Source organism: Artemia sp. Qi Xiang Cuo, chromosome 7 (assembly GCF_049724085.1).
Source record: "Artemia sp. Qi Xiang Cuo chromosome 7, ASM4972408v1, whole genome shotgun sequence".
In the NCBI taxonomy this organism is placed as follows: domain Eukaryota; kingdom Metazoa; phylum Arthropoda; class Branchiopoda; order Anostraca; family Artemiidae; genus Artemia; species Artemia sp. Qi Xiang Cuo.
Window position 1 is genome coordinate 67290682 of NC_142800.1, and position 13446 is coordinate 67304127.

The 13446-nt window shown below is 35.7% G+C and overlaps 1 protein-coding gene across 1 annotated transcript in view; it reads right to left on the bottom strand.

Moving 5' to 3' along the window:
* Positions 1-12537, bottom strand: part of LOC148950625 (lithocholate 6-beta-hydroxylase-like) — a 45116-nt gene extending 32579 nt beyond the window's left edge. The window contains exon 1 of the mRNA XM_089092519.1: positions 12362-12537. Within this exon, the coding sequence (XP_088948645.1) occupies positions 12362-12441 (80 nt within the window). The 5' untranslated portion in view covers positions 12442-12537. The remainder of the gene's footprint in view (positions 1-12361) is intronic.
* Between the last annotated feature and the right edge of the window lie 909 nt (positions 12538-13446).

A 13446-nucleotide genomic window follows, 5' to 3' on the forward strand; every position in this document is an offset into this window, starting at 1 on the left:
ACTAAAACTAAACGATAACTATAACTTAAACTCATATTTAAAAAATCAAACTATTATATAAAATTAAAATAAACTATAAATCTAACAAAAAAAACTCTAAGCTAAAATTCTAAAATCTTAACTAAAAATAAACTAAACTAGAACTCAAATTAAAACTCTAAGCTAAGACTCTAAGGTAAAACACCAAACTCTTAACTAAAACTAAACTAAAACTCTAACTGAAACTCAAAGGTAAAAAAATCAAACTCTTAACTAAAATTAAACTAGACTAGAACTCTAACAAAAAAACTCTAAGCTAAGACTAAGCTAAAACTCTAAACTCTAAAATAAAATTAAAATAAACTAGAACTCTAACAAAAACTCTAAGCTACGACTCTAAGCTAAAACTCTAAACTATTAACTAAAACTAAACTAAACTAGAACTTCAACAAAAACTCTAAGCTAAGACTCTAAGCTAAAAACTCTAAATTATTAACTAAAACTAAACTAATATAGAACTCTAACTGAAACTCAAAGTTAAAAAATAAAAATATTAAATAAAATTAAACTAAACTAGATCTCTAAAAAAATCTATAAGATAAGACTCTATTATAAAAATCTAATCTATTAAATAAAACTAAACTAAACTAGAACTTCAAAAAAAACTCTAAGCTAAAAACTCTAAACTCTTAACTAAAACTAAACAAGAACTCTAACTGAAACTCAAAGGTAAAACATCAAACTCTTAACTAAAATTAAATTAAAATAGAACTCTAACAAAAAGCGGTGCATCCCTGCTGCGCATCCCTGCGGCGCATTCCTGCGGCACATCCCTACGGTGCATCCCTGCAGCACAGCCATGCGGCGCGTCCCCCGACCCGCGGCGCATCCCCGGCGGCGCACCCCCCTGCGGCGCATTCCGGGCCCGCGGCACTGCTCGGGCCCGGGGGACCTTTGAGGACCGGGGGGACGACCTCGGGGGCCCGGGGGGGCCCCGTTGGGGGTCCGGGGGGCCCTTTGAGGACCCGAGTAGGGCCTTTGAGGGTCTGAGGAGGGCGTTTGGGGGGCTGGGGCTCTTTGGGAGCTTGGGGGACCTTTGAGTACCGGTGGCTTCCTTCGGGGTTGGGGTGGGGGATCGGAACCCTTTGGGGTTGGGGTAGAGGACCTCACAACACTGTTCAAATGGAACTTGTGTATTATAACGACCACACTCAAAACCTCTTCTAAAATCTTCTTTTAAATCATCTTTTAAATCATCGTCAATAACGGTTTCGCCGAAATAATTCCATAAGCTGTCTAAAACCGTTTCGCCCAAATAATCCCCTAAACGTAATTCAGCGTGTTCCTTTTGTTTTTGGCATCTCTGCGCTAATGCATTTCAAATTAATAAAAAACCTGATTCCCGCGCTAAAACAATTCATCGCTAAGATGTTTCATGGAGAATTGTTTCCATGGTGTTTGGTTATTAATATCCTTTGGAGTTCGACCAAAAGAGTTGTTTCCGAGGCAAAGACATTAATGACTTGGATCTATTCCTGGAGCAGTACCTGTCAGACATTACTAAACTTTGCCCGGAAACAATTTGATTAATGACTGACAGCAAAGTGAGAAAAATACTGTTTTTCCATTCTCACTGACAAAAACCATGAAACATACATAAATTGCTGTTGACATCCATGAATGTGAGAAAATTCCTGTTTTTCCAAGTGAGAAAATTCCTGTTTTTTCATTCTCAGTGAGAAAACCATAAACCACGTGTTCTCCCTAGGGACTCTATGCCCATATATGGGGTGCAAAAAAGTTATAGGTGGCAGCAGGGGTGCGTGACACGATCAATTGAGGCCCTTCTACTGTTACCTAATAGATCCACCATTAAGACCCCTTAGGCCATTTGACAGGCAATGCATTACAGAGGCAAGACCCTTGAGGCACTAAATATTGGTCAATGATCTAAATACAGACAGGTACCAACCAGCATCTCATTTACGTAATTCTTGTTTGAGCATGAATATCAACGTAAATACAAATGACAATTATGTGAATAAAAGCAATGTCCAGTTATTATAATACTTAATATTCAAGTCACGGCAATTTTGTGTATAAATGTTTTGTCTTCTGTAAATATTGTTTAGTATTGGAGTAAGCATAAAGTTGAAAGTAATAAAGTCATATATATTTCAAGAAATGATACAACAGCCTTTGTCACCCATGTACCAACCTCCAAGGATCCCAATGCTCCTCCCCAAACTTTTTCTTTACCCTTTTTTGTAATCATTTTTTTTAGTTTAATTTTTTTTAAATTTTTTTTGGCTCAGTAATTTTTCCCACTTTTTTTTCATTTCTTAAAATGATATAAAAAATACTTAAAACAAAAAAAGATTCACTTGTGATATTTTCGAAACAGGAAATGAAGATGATATAGATATATTAGTCGTAATTTTGACTACTAGAAGAATAATGTTTTTAGTAACACTTTTTTTCTTTTATTTTACTTAGATTTTTTTTTACTTAGACATTTTTCAACTTTTTTTCATGTCTTAAAATTGCATAAAATATACTTAAAAAATATCACTCGCGATATTTTTTAAATATGAAATGAAAATGATACAGATATGTTAGTCGTGAATTTTCATATTAGAAAAATATCGTTTGTAGTGACATTTCTTTTTTCTGATATGGAATTTTTGGGGTTCAGAAAATTTTGGACTGATGAAGAAATTTTTTTTGGATTTTATTTTATGCGGCTGCCCCAGTTGTAATCTATGGATGGTCATCGACACTACCTAGTATTGTATGTTTTCAATCAATATTTCTTGTACATCGGAAGGATAAACACATAAATATTATTTTAAAAATAAACTTGAAATATTCAAAGAAAGTTCAAAGAAATTACGCATATTGATAAAATTGCTACTGCTTCTGTTAACACATTACCTGTTGAAAGATCCTATCGCCATCTTTCTGGTATTGGCATTCTAAAGAAGATATCATAATGCGTATCTTGTCTGTGTGCCAAAACTGTAAACTATGTAACAAAAATGTGATAATGGACAGTGAAATAGAAAGCAAAATAAAAGGAGAATTCAGATAATAATATCAAGGAATATAAAGACAAATCGATGAAAAACAAAGGGCGTATGAACATTAATATTACCATTGATAGTATACCAACAGATACAGTAAGTGAACCCAATAATACCAATGTCAAAACGCATATTGTACCTGTAGGTGACACCACTATAAAAACTGTGTATGACTCAAAATGAATTAATGATTATTCTACTGGTCAAGAACAAAGATAAGAGAATAGCTACACCGTCAAGAGAGAACTTGATGAATTATTTTATAGAATAGATTCAAAATGTCAAAAGTTGTTCAGTGATATTAATAATGTGTAATATTGTATGTGACATTTTTTCATTAAAAATATTCCTTTGCATTTCTGATGTTATTATAGATATTTTTAACAGGATCATAATAGAATCGGAAATGATATGGTGGTAATGAGGTACCAAAGTCTGAGAGATAAGAAATGGATTTTTTTTCAAAATCCACACCGACAAGCAGAAATTTGCTCAGTCACACGTGCACAGAGACAGAGATGCAAGACTACCTACAAACGCACAGAGTCAGACACAAAATCATATTAAAACAGAGATATTGACAAGCAAATATCCGCTAAGACAAACAGGCATAGAGAGAGAGAGAGAGGCAAAAATACCTATAAGCACACAGAGTATGACAAAAAATCACACAAAGACAGAAATAGAGACAAGAAAACATCCGCTCAGACAAACAGGCAGAGAAAGAGAGAGGCAAAAATACCTACAAACACACAGACTCAGACACAAAATCACACAGAAAAAGAGACAAGCAAACATCCACTCAGAAACACATGCACAGAGAGAGAGAGAGAGGCAAAAATACCTAAAACACCCAAAAATATCCGCTCAGACACACAGGCACAGAGAGAGAGAGAGAGAGAGAGAGAGAGAGAGAGGCAAAAATACCTACAAACACAATTAGAGTCAGACACAAAATCACACGAAGAAAGACAGAGAGACAGGCCAACATACGCTCACTCACACAGGCACAGAGATAGAGAATCAAACATACCTACAAACACATAGAGTCAGACACAAAGTCACACAAAGACAAACAAAGAGAGAAGCAAACATCTCCTCAGATACACAGGCACAGAGAGAGAGAGAGAGAGAGAGAGAGAGAGAGAGAGAGAGAGAGAGAGAGAGAGAGAGAGAGAGAGAGAGAGAGAGAGAGAGAGAGAGAGAGACAGAGACAGAGAGAGAGAGAGAGACAGAGAGAGAGATAGAGAGAGACACAGAGAGAAAGAGAGACAGAGAGAGAGACACACACACACACACACAAATACCTACAAACACACAGAGTCCGACACAAAATCACACTCCGGTCAGACACACAGACACAGGGAGAGAAAGAGGCAAAAATACCTATAAAACACAGAGCCAGACACAAAATCACGCAAAGACAGACACAGATACAAGTAAACATCTGCTCAGACATACAGACACAGAGAGAAAGAGGCAATAATACCTACAGAGCATAGAGTCAGACACAAAATACACCTGGGTACCTGCACCAAACCTAAAACTCCCATTTTTTTCAAATAGCTTCATTTAAGTTGGGTTCATTTAGGTTCAACCTGAATTTGTGTGATTTTGTGTCTGACTGTGTGTTCTTAGGTATTTTTTCCTCTCTTTCTGTGCCTGTCCGTCTGAGCGGATATTTGCTTGTCTCTATGTCTGTCTATGTGTGATTTTGTGTCTTACTCTGTCTGTTTGTAGGTATTTTTTCCTCTTTCTCTCTATTCCTGTGCGTCTGAGCGGATATTTGATTGTCTGTATGTCTGTCCTTGTTTGATTTTATGACAAACTCTGTGTGTTTGCGGGTGTTTTGCCCCTCTCTCTCTCTGTGCCTGTGTGTCTGAGTGGATGTTTGCTTCTCTCTATGTCTGTCTTTGTGTGATTTTGTGTCTGACTCTGTGCGTTTGTAGTTATTTTTGCCTCTCTGTCTCTGTGCCGATGTGATTCAGCGGATGTTTCCTTGTCTCCATGTCTTTATTTGTGTGATTTTGTGTCTGACTTTGTCTGTTTTTAGGTCTTTTGCCTCTTTCTCTGTGCCTGTGTCTGAGCGGATATTTGCTTGTCTCTATATCTTGTGTCTGACACTGTGTGTTTGTAGGTATTTTTGCCTCTTTCTCTCTATGTCTGTTTGTCTGAGCGGATGTTTTCTTGTCTCTATTTCTGTCTTTGTGTGATTTTGTGTCATACTCTGTGTGTTTGCAGGTATTTTTGCCTCTCTCCTTTTTGCCTGTGTGTCTGAGTCGATGTGTGCTTGTGTCTATGTCTGACTCTGTGAGTTTGTAAGTATTTTTGCCTATCTTTCTATGCCTGTGTGTCTGAGCGGCTGTTTTCTTGTCTCTATACCTTTCTTTGTAGGATTTTGTGTCTGACTCTGTGCATTTGTAGGTATTTTTGCCTCTCTCTCTTTGCCTGTGTGTCTGAATGGATGTTTGCTTTTCTCTATGTCTGTCTTTTTGTGATTTTATTTCTGACTCTGCGCGTTTGTAGGTATTTTTAACTCTCTCTCTATCTCTGTGGCTGTGTTTCTGAGTGGATGTTATCTTCTTTCTGTCTCTGTTGTTGTGTTATTTTGTGACTGACTTTGTAGGTATTTGTGTCTCCCCCCCCTCTCTCTCTCTCTCTCTCTCTCTCTCTCTCTCTCTCTCTCTCTCTCTCTCTCTCTCTCTCTCTCTCTCTCTCTCTCTCTCGCCCCAAAAATTCTAAGTCAGAAAAAAAATGTCACTATAAACATTATTTTCCAAATATGAATGTTCAAGACTAAAATACCTGTATCCTCTTCATTTTATATTTTGAAAATATCACAAGCGTTTTTTCTTTGTTTTAAGTGTATTTTATGTCGTTTTAAGATATAAACAAAAAGTTGAAAAAAATTCTAAGTCAAAAAAATTTTAAGCAAAAAAAAAGAAAGAAAACTGTTACTACAAACATTATTTTCTCATAGTAAAAATTACGACTAACATATTTATATAATCTTCATTTTATGTTTCGAAAATATCACAAGTGAATTATTTTGTTTTAAGATATATTCTTGCCATTTTAAGACATGAAAAAAAGTTGAAAAATTTCTAATTAAAAAAAATAAAGTTGAAAAAAATACCTTAAAAAAATAAGTTCAAAAAAGGGGAAGGGCATTGAGGTACATGGAGGTTTGGACAGTGTTGGCCAAGGCTGTCGTAATATTTCTTAAGATATTAACGACTTTATTAGTTTCAACTTTATGCATACTCCAGTACCAAAAAACATTAACACAAGACAAAAAATTTATTCATATAATTGTACTGACTTGAATATTAAGTATTATAATAACTGGACATTGCTTTTATTCACATAATATTCATTTGGATTTACCTTAATATTCATGATCAGGCAAGAATTATGCAAATGAGATGCTAGTTGGTACCTGTCTATATGTAGGAAATTGACCAAGATTTAGTGCCTTACGGGTCTTGCCTCTGTAATGCATAGCCTTCCAAATGACATAAAGGGTTTTGATGGTGGTCCTGATGGTGGATCTATTAGGTCAAAACTACTGACATATAAACAGAATTTTGTTTAGGAATTCTGGAAAATTCTCCCAGTGTATAGTTAGAAAAACGAGCAAAAATGGGGTTTTTATAGGCCAAATGAAGATACTGAAAAAACAAAGCGAATATTTCCCATTTTTGCTCGTTTTTCTTTCTTTATGTGATGTCAGGCCAATGTGGTTTAAGAAATTATCTTAGTGTATAGTTTCCCCTGAAAAGTTCACCCTGGAAACTTCCCCTCCCCATGGTTAATTCCCTTGTGAAAAAAACTGCGGAAAATTTGCCTCCCCCCCTCTTACGAACATATATACATACTTCCCAATCACAAATACTTTGTGTAAGCTATGGATAGATTTTACAACTTAAAGATCTTTCCCCTGCGGTTGTGCAGGGTTCATGTTGCATCCAAAGACATAGTTATTGGGTCTATCAGTTGTGATGAACAAAATGGCTATCTCAAAATTTTGATCGGACGATTTTGGGAAAAATGGATCGGGGGAGGGGGCCTAGTTACCCTCCAATCTTTTTGGCTAATCAAAAAGGGCACTAGAACTTTTTGATTTCCGTTTGAATGAGCCCCCTTGAAAAATTCTTGGAACCCTGGATTGATACAATTACCACTGGGAAAAAAAAGAAAAAGATAAACACGCATCCAAGAATTTTCTTTTGAAAAAAAAAATACAAAACTCCACATTTTTACAGATAGAAGCTTGAAATCTTTACAGTAGGGTTTTCTGATATGCTGAGTCTGATGGTATGATTTCACTAAGACCCCGTGACTTTTAGGGGGGTGTTCCCTCTTTTTTTCTAAATTCAGGCAAATTTTCTCAGGCTCGTAGCCTTTAATGGGTAAGAATAAACTTAATGAAACTTATATATTTGAATTCAGCTTAATAAGTCAATTCTTTTAATGTATCTATTGTTATCAAAACTCTGTTTTTTAGAGTTTCGGCTAGTATTGAACCGGGTAGCTCCTTACTTACAGTTCGTTACCACGAGATGTTTGAAAATGTGGAATTTTGTATTTTTTGGCAGAAGAAAGATCACGGATTTGTGTTTTTTTTCAGGGGTGTTCGTATCAAGCCAATAGCCCTTGAATATCGTGAGAGGACTCATTCAACCGAAAATAAAAGTTCTAGCACCTATTATAAGTAACCAAAAAATTGGAGGGAAAATAGCCCCCCTTCCATGTCCTTTTTTCCACAAGTCATCTAGTCAAGACTTTGAGATAGCCCTTTTGGTCAGTATAGTTAGAGGTACAATAATTGTGTCTTTGGAGATGACATACCCCCTCAGAACCACCAGAGGAAGAGCCAAAAGTTATGAACGACCGACTGTTTACATATTGTATTTGTTATAGGGAAGTCTACCGAAATTTTTTTCGAGAGGGGAATTTGCCACAACTTGTATACAAAATTCGTTTTATTTGCCTTACTTTCTTGTTGGCGACCCCTTTTTACATGTGTTGATGCTTTCTGGGGGAAATTTTTGGTTGAGTTTCAATTCTCGGGGAGATTTTTGCGTCATGGGAGGGAGGGGCTAGGTTCCTGCGGGAGTAATGTCACCAGGAGAAACTTCCGGGGGAATATTTTTGGGAAATATTTTCCATACAGGGGGATTCCATATTGACCTTAAAGAGGATCAGAAGTTGAATAAGAACAAGCCTTTCTTCATATGAAAGTATGCCATGGGGTATTTTTCAGGTGGAATCTAAGCAAGAATTTTCTGGGGGGGGGGGGGGGGAATTCGCAACGAGGATGTAATTGGCCAGGGGTAATTTCTTGTCTGAAGAGTATTACGTGGGAGGAGCTTTCTATGGAGGAATCTTTCGTGGGGGGATTTTCCACAGAGGGGGCGGATTTCCTGGGATTATTTGAAAAACGATCAGACATTTAAACAAGCAAGTTTTTTCTACTGAAAGTAAGGGGCCAGACTAATATTTTAAACCAACACATAATATTATGTATATGAGGGGGCTGCCCCTCCTCAATTCTCCGTTCTTTCCGCTAAAGTTTGACCTTGTGTCTCAATTCTCTAATAACGATTCCTGAAACACAAAAGCCGTGTAATTAGAATCAGAACGTTTTCTAAAAGTTTTTAAAAAAACCTTAGCGTGAAGAGAAGGGTATTGATTTGATGAGGGAACAGCCCCCTTCATATACGAAATGACTCCTGTTCGTTTTAAGTTTTAATGTTGCTCCTTACTTTCAGTAAAAAAAAAACATTTATTTTTTACTGATTGGTCAAGGATCGTCACACACTAAATGATGGTAGTGTTGGCCCCTTACAACTTCCCTCCAAACCAAAAGGCAAGTTATTTTTTAGGTGATTTTCATAGACGCACTATAACTCATCTAATATTTTTGCTCAGTATTCGTGTCAAAATATTAATTTTGGATTTACCTTTCAAAATTATTATACATCTGGACATTGGTATAATTAAGAGAAAGTAGGAAACACCCTCAATAAGGGATGTGATACACTCTTACTCGTACCACACTTACTCATACACTGGTAGCATAAACTCTTTTGTGAGGATTGTAAAAAACATATTTTAACCTCGGCCCCAAAAAAGAAAATAATAAGTCCCACTCCGCCTCCCAACACAAAAGCATCCTTAGAGCTTAAAATAAATCCCCCAGCATCGAAACAAAACAAGTTGTTTTCTCATTTGATGATCAGATCCAGCTAGACTCGTGTTAAAAATTCAATCATGGAAATATCGGCTTTAGCTACTCGTTCTATTGCCTCACCGGATTGGTAAGGTAGAAAAAATACTGACTATATAGTTACATGAAGTATGATCAATCTTATTCAATTGTGTTCATGATGTTAGGTGTCTCCGTAACCTAAACAAAGGGATGGGGGGCCACGAAAACAAATTTGAACAGGAATCCTCTTGTGGCTCTTTGAAGGTTGTGTTTATTTTAAGTTTGACTTCATATATGCGTTAATTGTCGCTCTTTCCGTTCTGTTGAAAAATTGCAATTTTTGACTTAATGGGCATTAAAAGATGGTAAAGTGTATCTTATAACTCTATCTTTATTCACCGATCAAATTTATTTCATAGGAGGTAGAGGAGTTGTAATTGCGTATTGTGTAATGGAAGGGGTCTTTTAATTGGGGCAAAACTGTTTCAGTGCCTCGTTGGTAGTCTCCACTTTTATCCATGGTAATTTTTGTTCGTTTAAAATTTTATTCATTATTCATTGTAATTTCTGGCCATGTCACGTTTGATTGGAGCTGAAAATTGGATTGAATAATTAATTTTAATTAGCGAAAAACTATTCTTTATAATTTTGCCCAAAATTCAGCTTGGAGCAATATTAATCAGCTAGACTTTATGAGTTGTATGGTATTCTTCTTTTTTAAGTCAAAGCTCTCCTAATCAAACATTTAATCTTTAACCAAGCCTTTAGCCAGAAATTTCAATTTCTTACAGGTTCACAAGGAAGATTCAAGGAAGATTTAATTTCCCTTCTTTGGAAATATATACACGAAAACTAACAACCAGGAAAGATAAATGAAGACTAACCCTGTTGGTTGTGTCCTTCGCGTTTTATTTCTTTTTTTGGTATTAGTCTGTTAAACGGAACACAACCAATAAGTGAAGATCGGTTAATCCTAATGAAATATACTAAAACATGATGATAGTATAATGCTCTATAAACAAAATTATTGAAACTACGACAAAAAGTTGTGGAAAGGAGGTCGTCCACAACGCATTATATTAAATACCTAACCCCTAACCCCCTTTATATATTCAAAATTTAATAAAAAAAAACCATAGAACGTAGTTTTCGCACTGAAAATAAGCGAATCATAACCGATCCAGAAAGGAGAACCGGTTTCTGTTAGGCTTACTCAGCATAATTCTTAAGTGCGTTCCGTTTAACAGACAAGTACCTTTTTTTATTTTATGTTTGCAGCTGTTATAGTTTAAAGCAAATACACATTAATAAGCAGATTAAAATTGTAATTTCTGATACATCGTTTTGAATTTCGACTCTTTTTATTGCATTCCAAATAGCCTTGAGCTTGGACAATTTTTCTTAAAGCAATAGGATATAGAATTATTTGTGTTTTCTGAAAACATTGGGGTAAACATTAACGAAAAGACAGGATGAAAGGCTAGGACAGGCAATTGCTCCTTTAGATACGGAATTATTCCTCTTTGTTCTAATTTTTAATGTCAATCTTACTTTCATTTGGAAATTCTTTTTATATATTCAATTTCTGTTGATTTTAAAACCAAATTAGGGTAATCATAAATTTGAAAAGGGGTACCGATTGCTAAGACCTGATTAAAACATCATGTCTGCAATAAGAGGAGAGTTCTTGAATATCATCGCATAGTTTTCATCAATATTGCACTAGTTTTTGGGGGGTGTAAAATTACACTCATTTTCATGTAGTAATTGCAATAATAAGGAAATTTCAAATTGACATATTTTATATATTTAGAATCAGCATAAATAATAGGTTTTGTAGTAGGACCAAACCAGTCGTGGCAACAAACTATAGGTAAGGAGTGACAGGGGCTAAAAGTAAACGAAACCTCGAAAAAAAAAATGATAACAATGTATCCATGTATAAATACATAAATGACAGCAATGGATAAATAAATATATCCATAAGCACTCACACAGACGCATATAAACCCACCGATAAGTCTATGAATGTAATCTTTTATGCTACACCACAGTTTATATAATTATCCAGTCTGATCTTTCCCTATCTCACCCATTATAAAAACCCGGACCAAGGTGCGAGTGCTCCAGAGAACGTTTTTGCAGATAGAAACATAGGCGGCATCAGATCTTTTCACGGGTAGACAAGTCAGACTGTGATCTAATCGGAAACAAGTGGAAACCCGCTATTACGAATAATGCACTTTGTTAGAAACAATCGGAAACAGACTAACCCGCTAATGCAGAAAGAAGTGGGAGGAGCTTTTTGTTCGCACCGAGAACGAAGACCAGAAATGATCTGCGATAAGTTTACTGGATAATTATATGAACTGTGTGCTACAGAAAACACAAAACTTCTGAACTGAGAGGGGTTGCATCAATACATATAGATTACATTCTACCCGTAAATTTTACATATATTTTAAGGGCCTGGTCCAAAAATATTTCCGTTAATAAGGAGAGATTAATTTGTCCCACCCCTCCAAACTTACTTCTGTGTTTATTTGAAAGCCTCACATCTGCACGATTCCCCCTACCTGCACAAAGTTCTGCCTGCCCACCTCCAATTCTGTTGATATATTAATCATTATCAAAATTCTGTTTTTAGAGTTTCGGTTACTATTGGGCGGAGTCGCTCTTTGCTTACAGTTCATTACCAGGAACTGTGGAGGCTGTATGATGGGAGGCTGAAAACCTGAGGTGCATGTTTTCAAACTATTGTAATTTCAATGGTATTCTTTTATTTTAATTTAACTGCATGTTTGATGGTTTCTACGCTCTTTTTTAAGATTCTAAATAAAAGAAAATTACAATTTAGAATTCTTGCTCAGTAGAATCTGAATAAAAATTGTTACAGCTAAATCAGTTTCTGCTGAGAAATGTTTCTTGCACGTCAGTTTCTTAGAAAACACGTTTAAAAGTTTTGATTACTATGGGTACCGTGGTACAGATACAGATCACCAGGTTCTCTTCTCGGCAAATTCGCTGTCATTTCTATAACCATGATGAAAAACTAAACTACAAAACTGTAAAAAATTTAAATCACCTTAGAAAACCAAACGCCGCTAAGAATATCACTAATAAAAGTATAGATGATGAGTAGTCTGATAAAAAACACTGAATCATGTTTCAAATGTATTTCATTTGCGTCAAAACTTCTTTAATAAAAGTTTATTTAAACCAGCTAAATCTATGCAAAATAACTTTTTTGATAAGGGTGAATGAGCAGTCACTAAGCGATGAGATAATGCAATAAAAAAAACGAACAAAAACAGAGTTTAGAGAGATAACGGTCTGTGGGTGTTGTTGCGCATTTAATGTATTACTTTGAGAAAGTTTATAGTCATTCATTTTAAGTATAGGCCCAGAAATACCTCAATCTGTGGAAAAAAATGTTCACGAGCGCAAGAGGTTCACCAATTCGTTTGAATTTTTTCAATGCAATCTGTTCGACTGGAAGAGATGCGTATAACTGAATTTTTGGACATGTTTTCTCAAATAAAAGTATCACTAAATGGACAACTATTTTAACTACTTCCACTTGAAAGAAACCAATTATTTTGCTCTTGGTGAAAGAGATTCAAAGTCGAAAAGTTCCCAAGGGAGTCTCTGGGCATAGCACCATTTTCGAAACCGTGATGTGTTATAGTCTCCACATAGCCTAAATGGCGGGATTTTACAAACTTTCAGAGAACACTGTAAATGCCTCAGAGAACAAGATAATTTTCATGACAAGGGGAATAAGCTGTTAATTAATTTCTATACCTCTAATGGATGGTCAACAATGAATCCAGCAATCAGAGAACTAGTTGAGAATGGTAAAACGGTAAAAATAGCAAATGTGTTTAAAAAATTGTAATTTCACATAGTAAAATAAAGATATGGCGAAAAAGGGTAGACCTTGAACAAATTACAACAGAGATGACGCTAAACAATCCAATTCCAACATTTTATAAAGGTGCAGTAAAATTTCCCCATTCACAGAAATTCTCAAGGTTGGGCATTAGGCATGGATAGAAAAGCATGAAACCTTAAGACGAGTGTTCAAACCTCACTGCATTTAAAAAAGAAGTTAGAAGATCCCCCTTCCGAAGATATCCGTCTCGACTAAACCATACAAGATGAATTTCA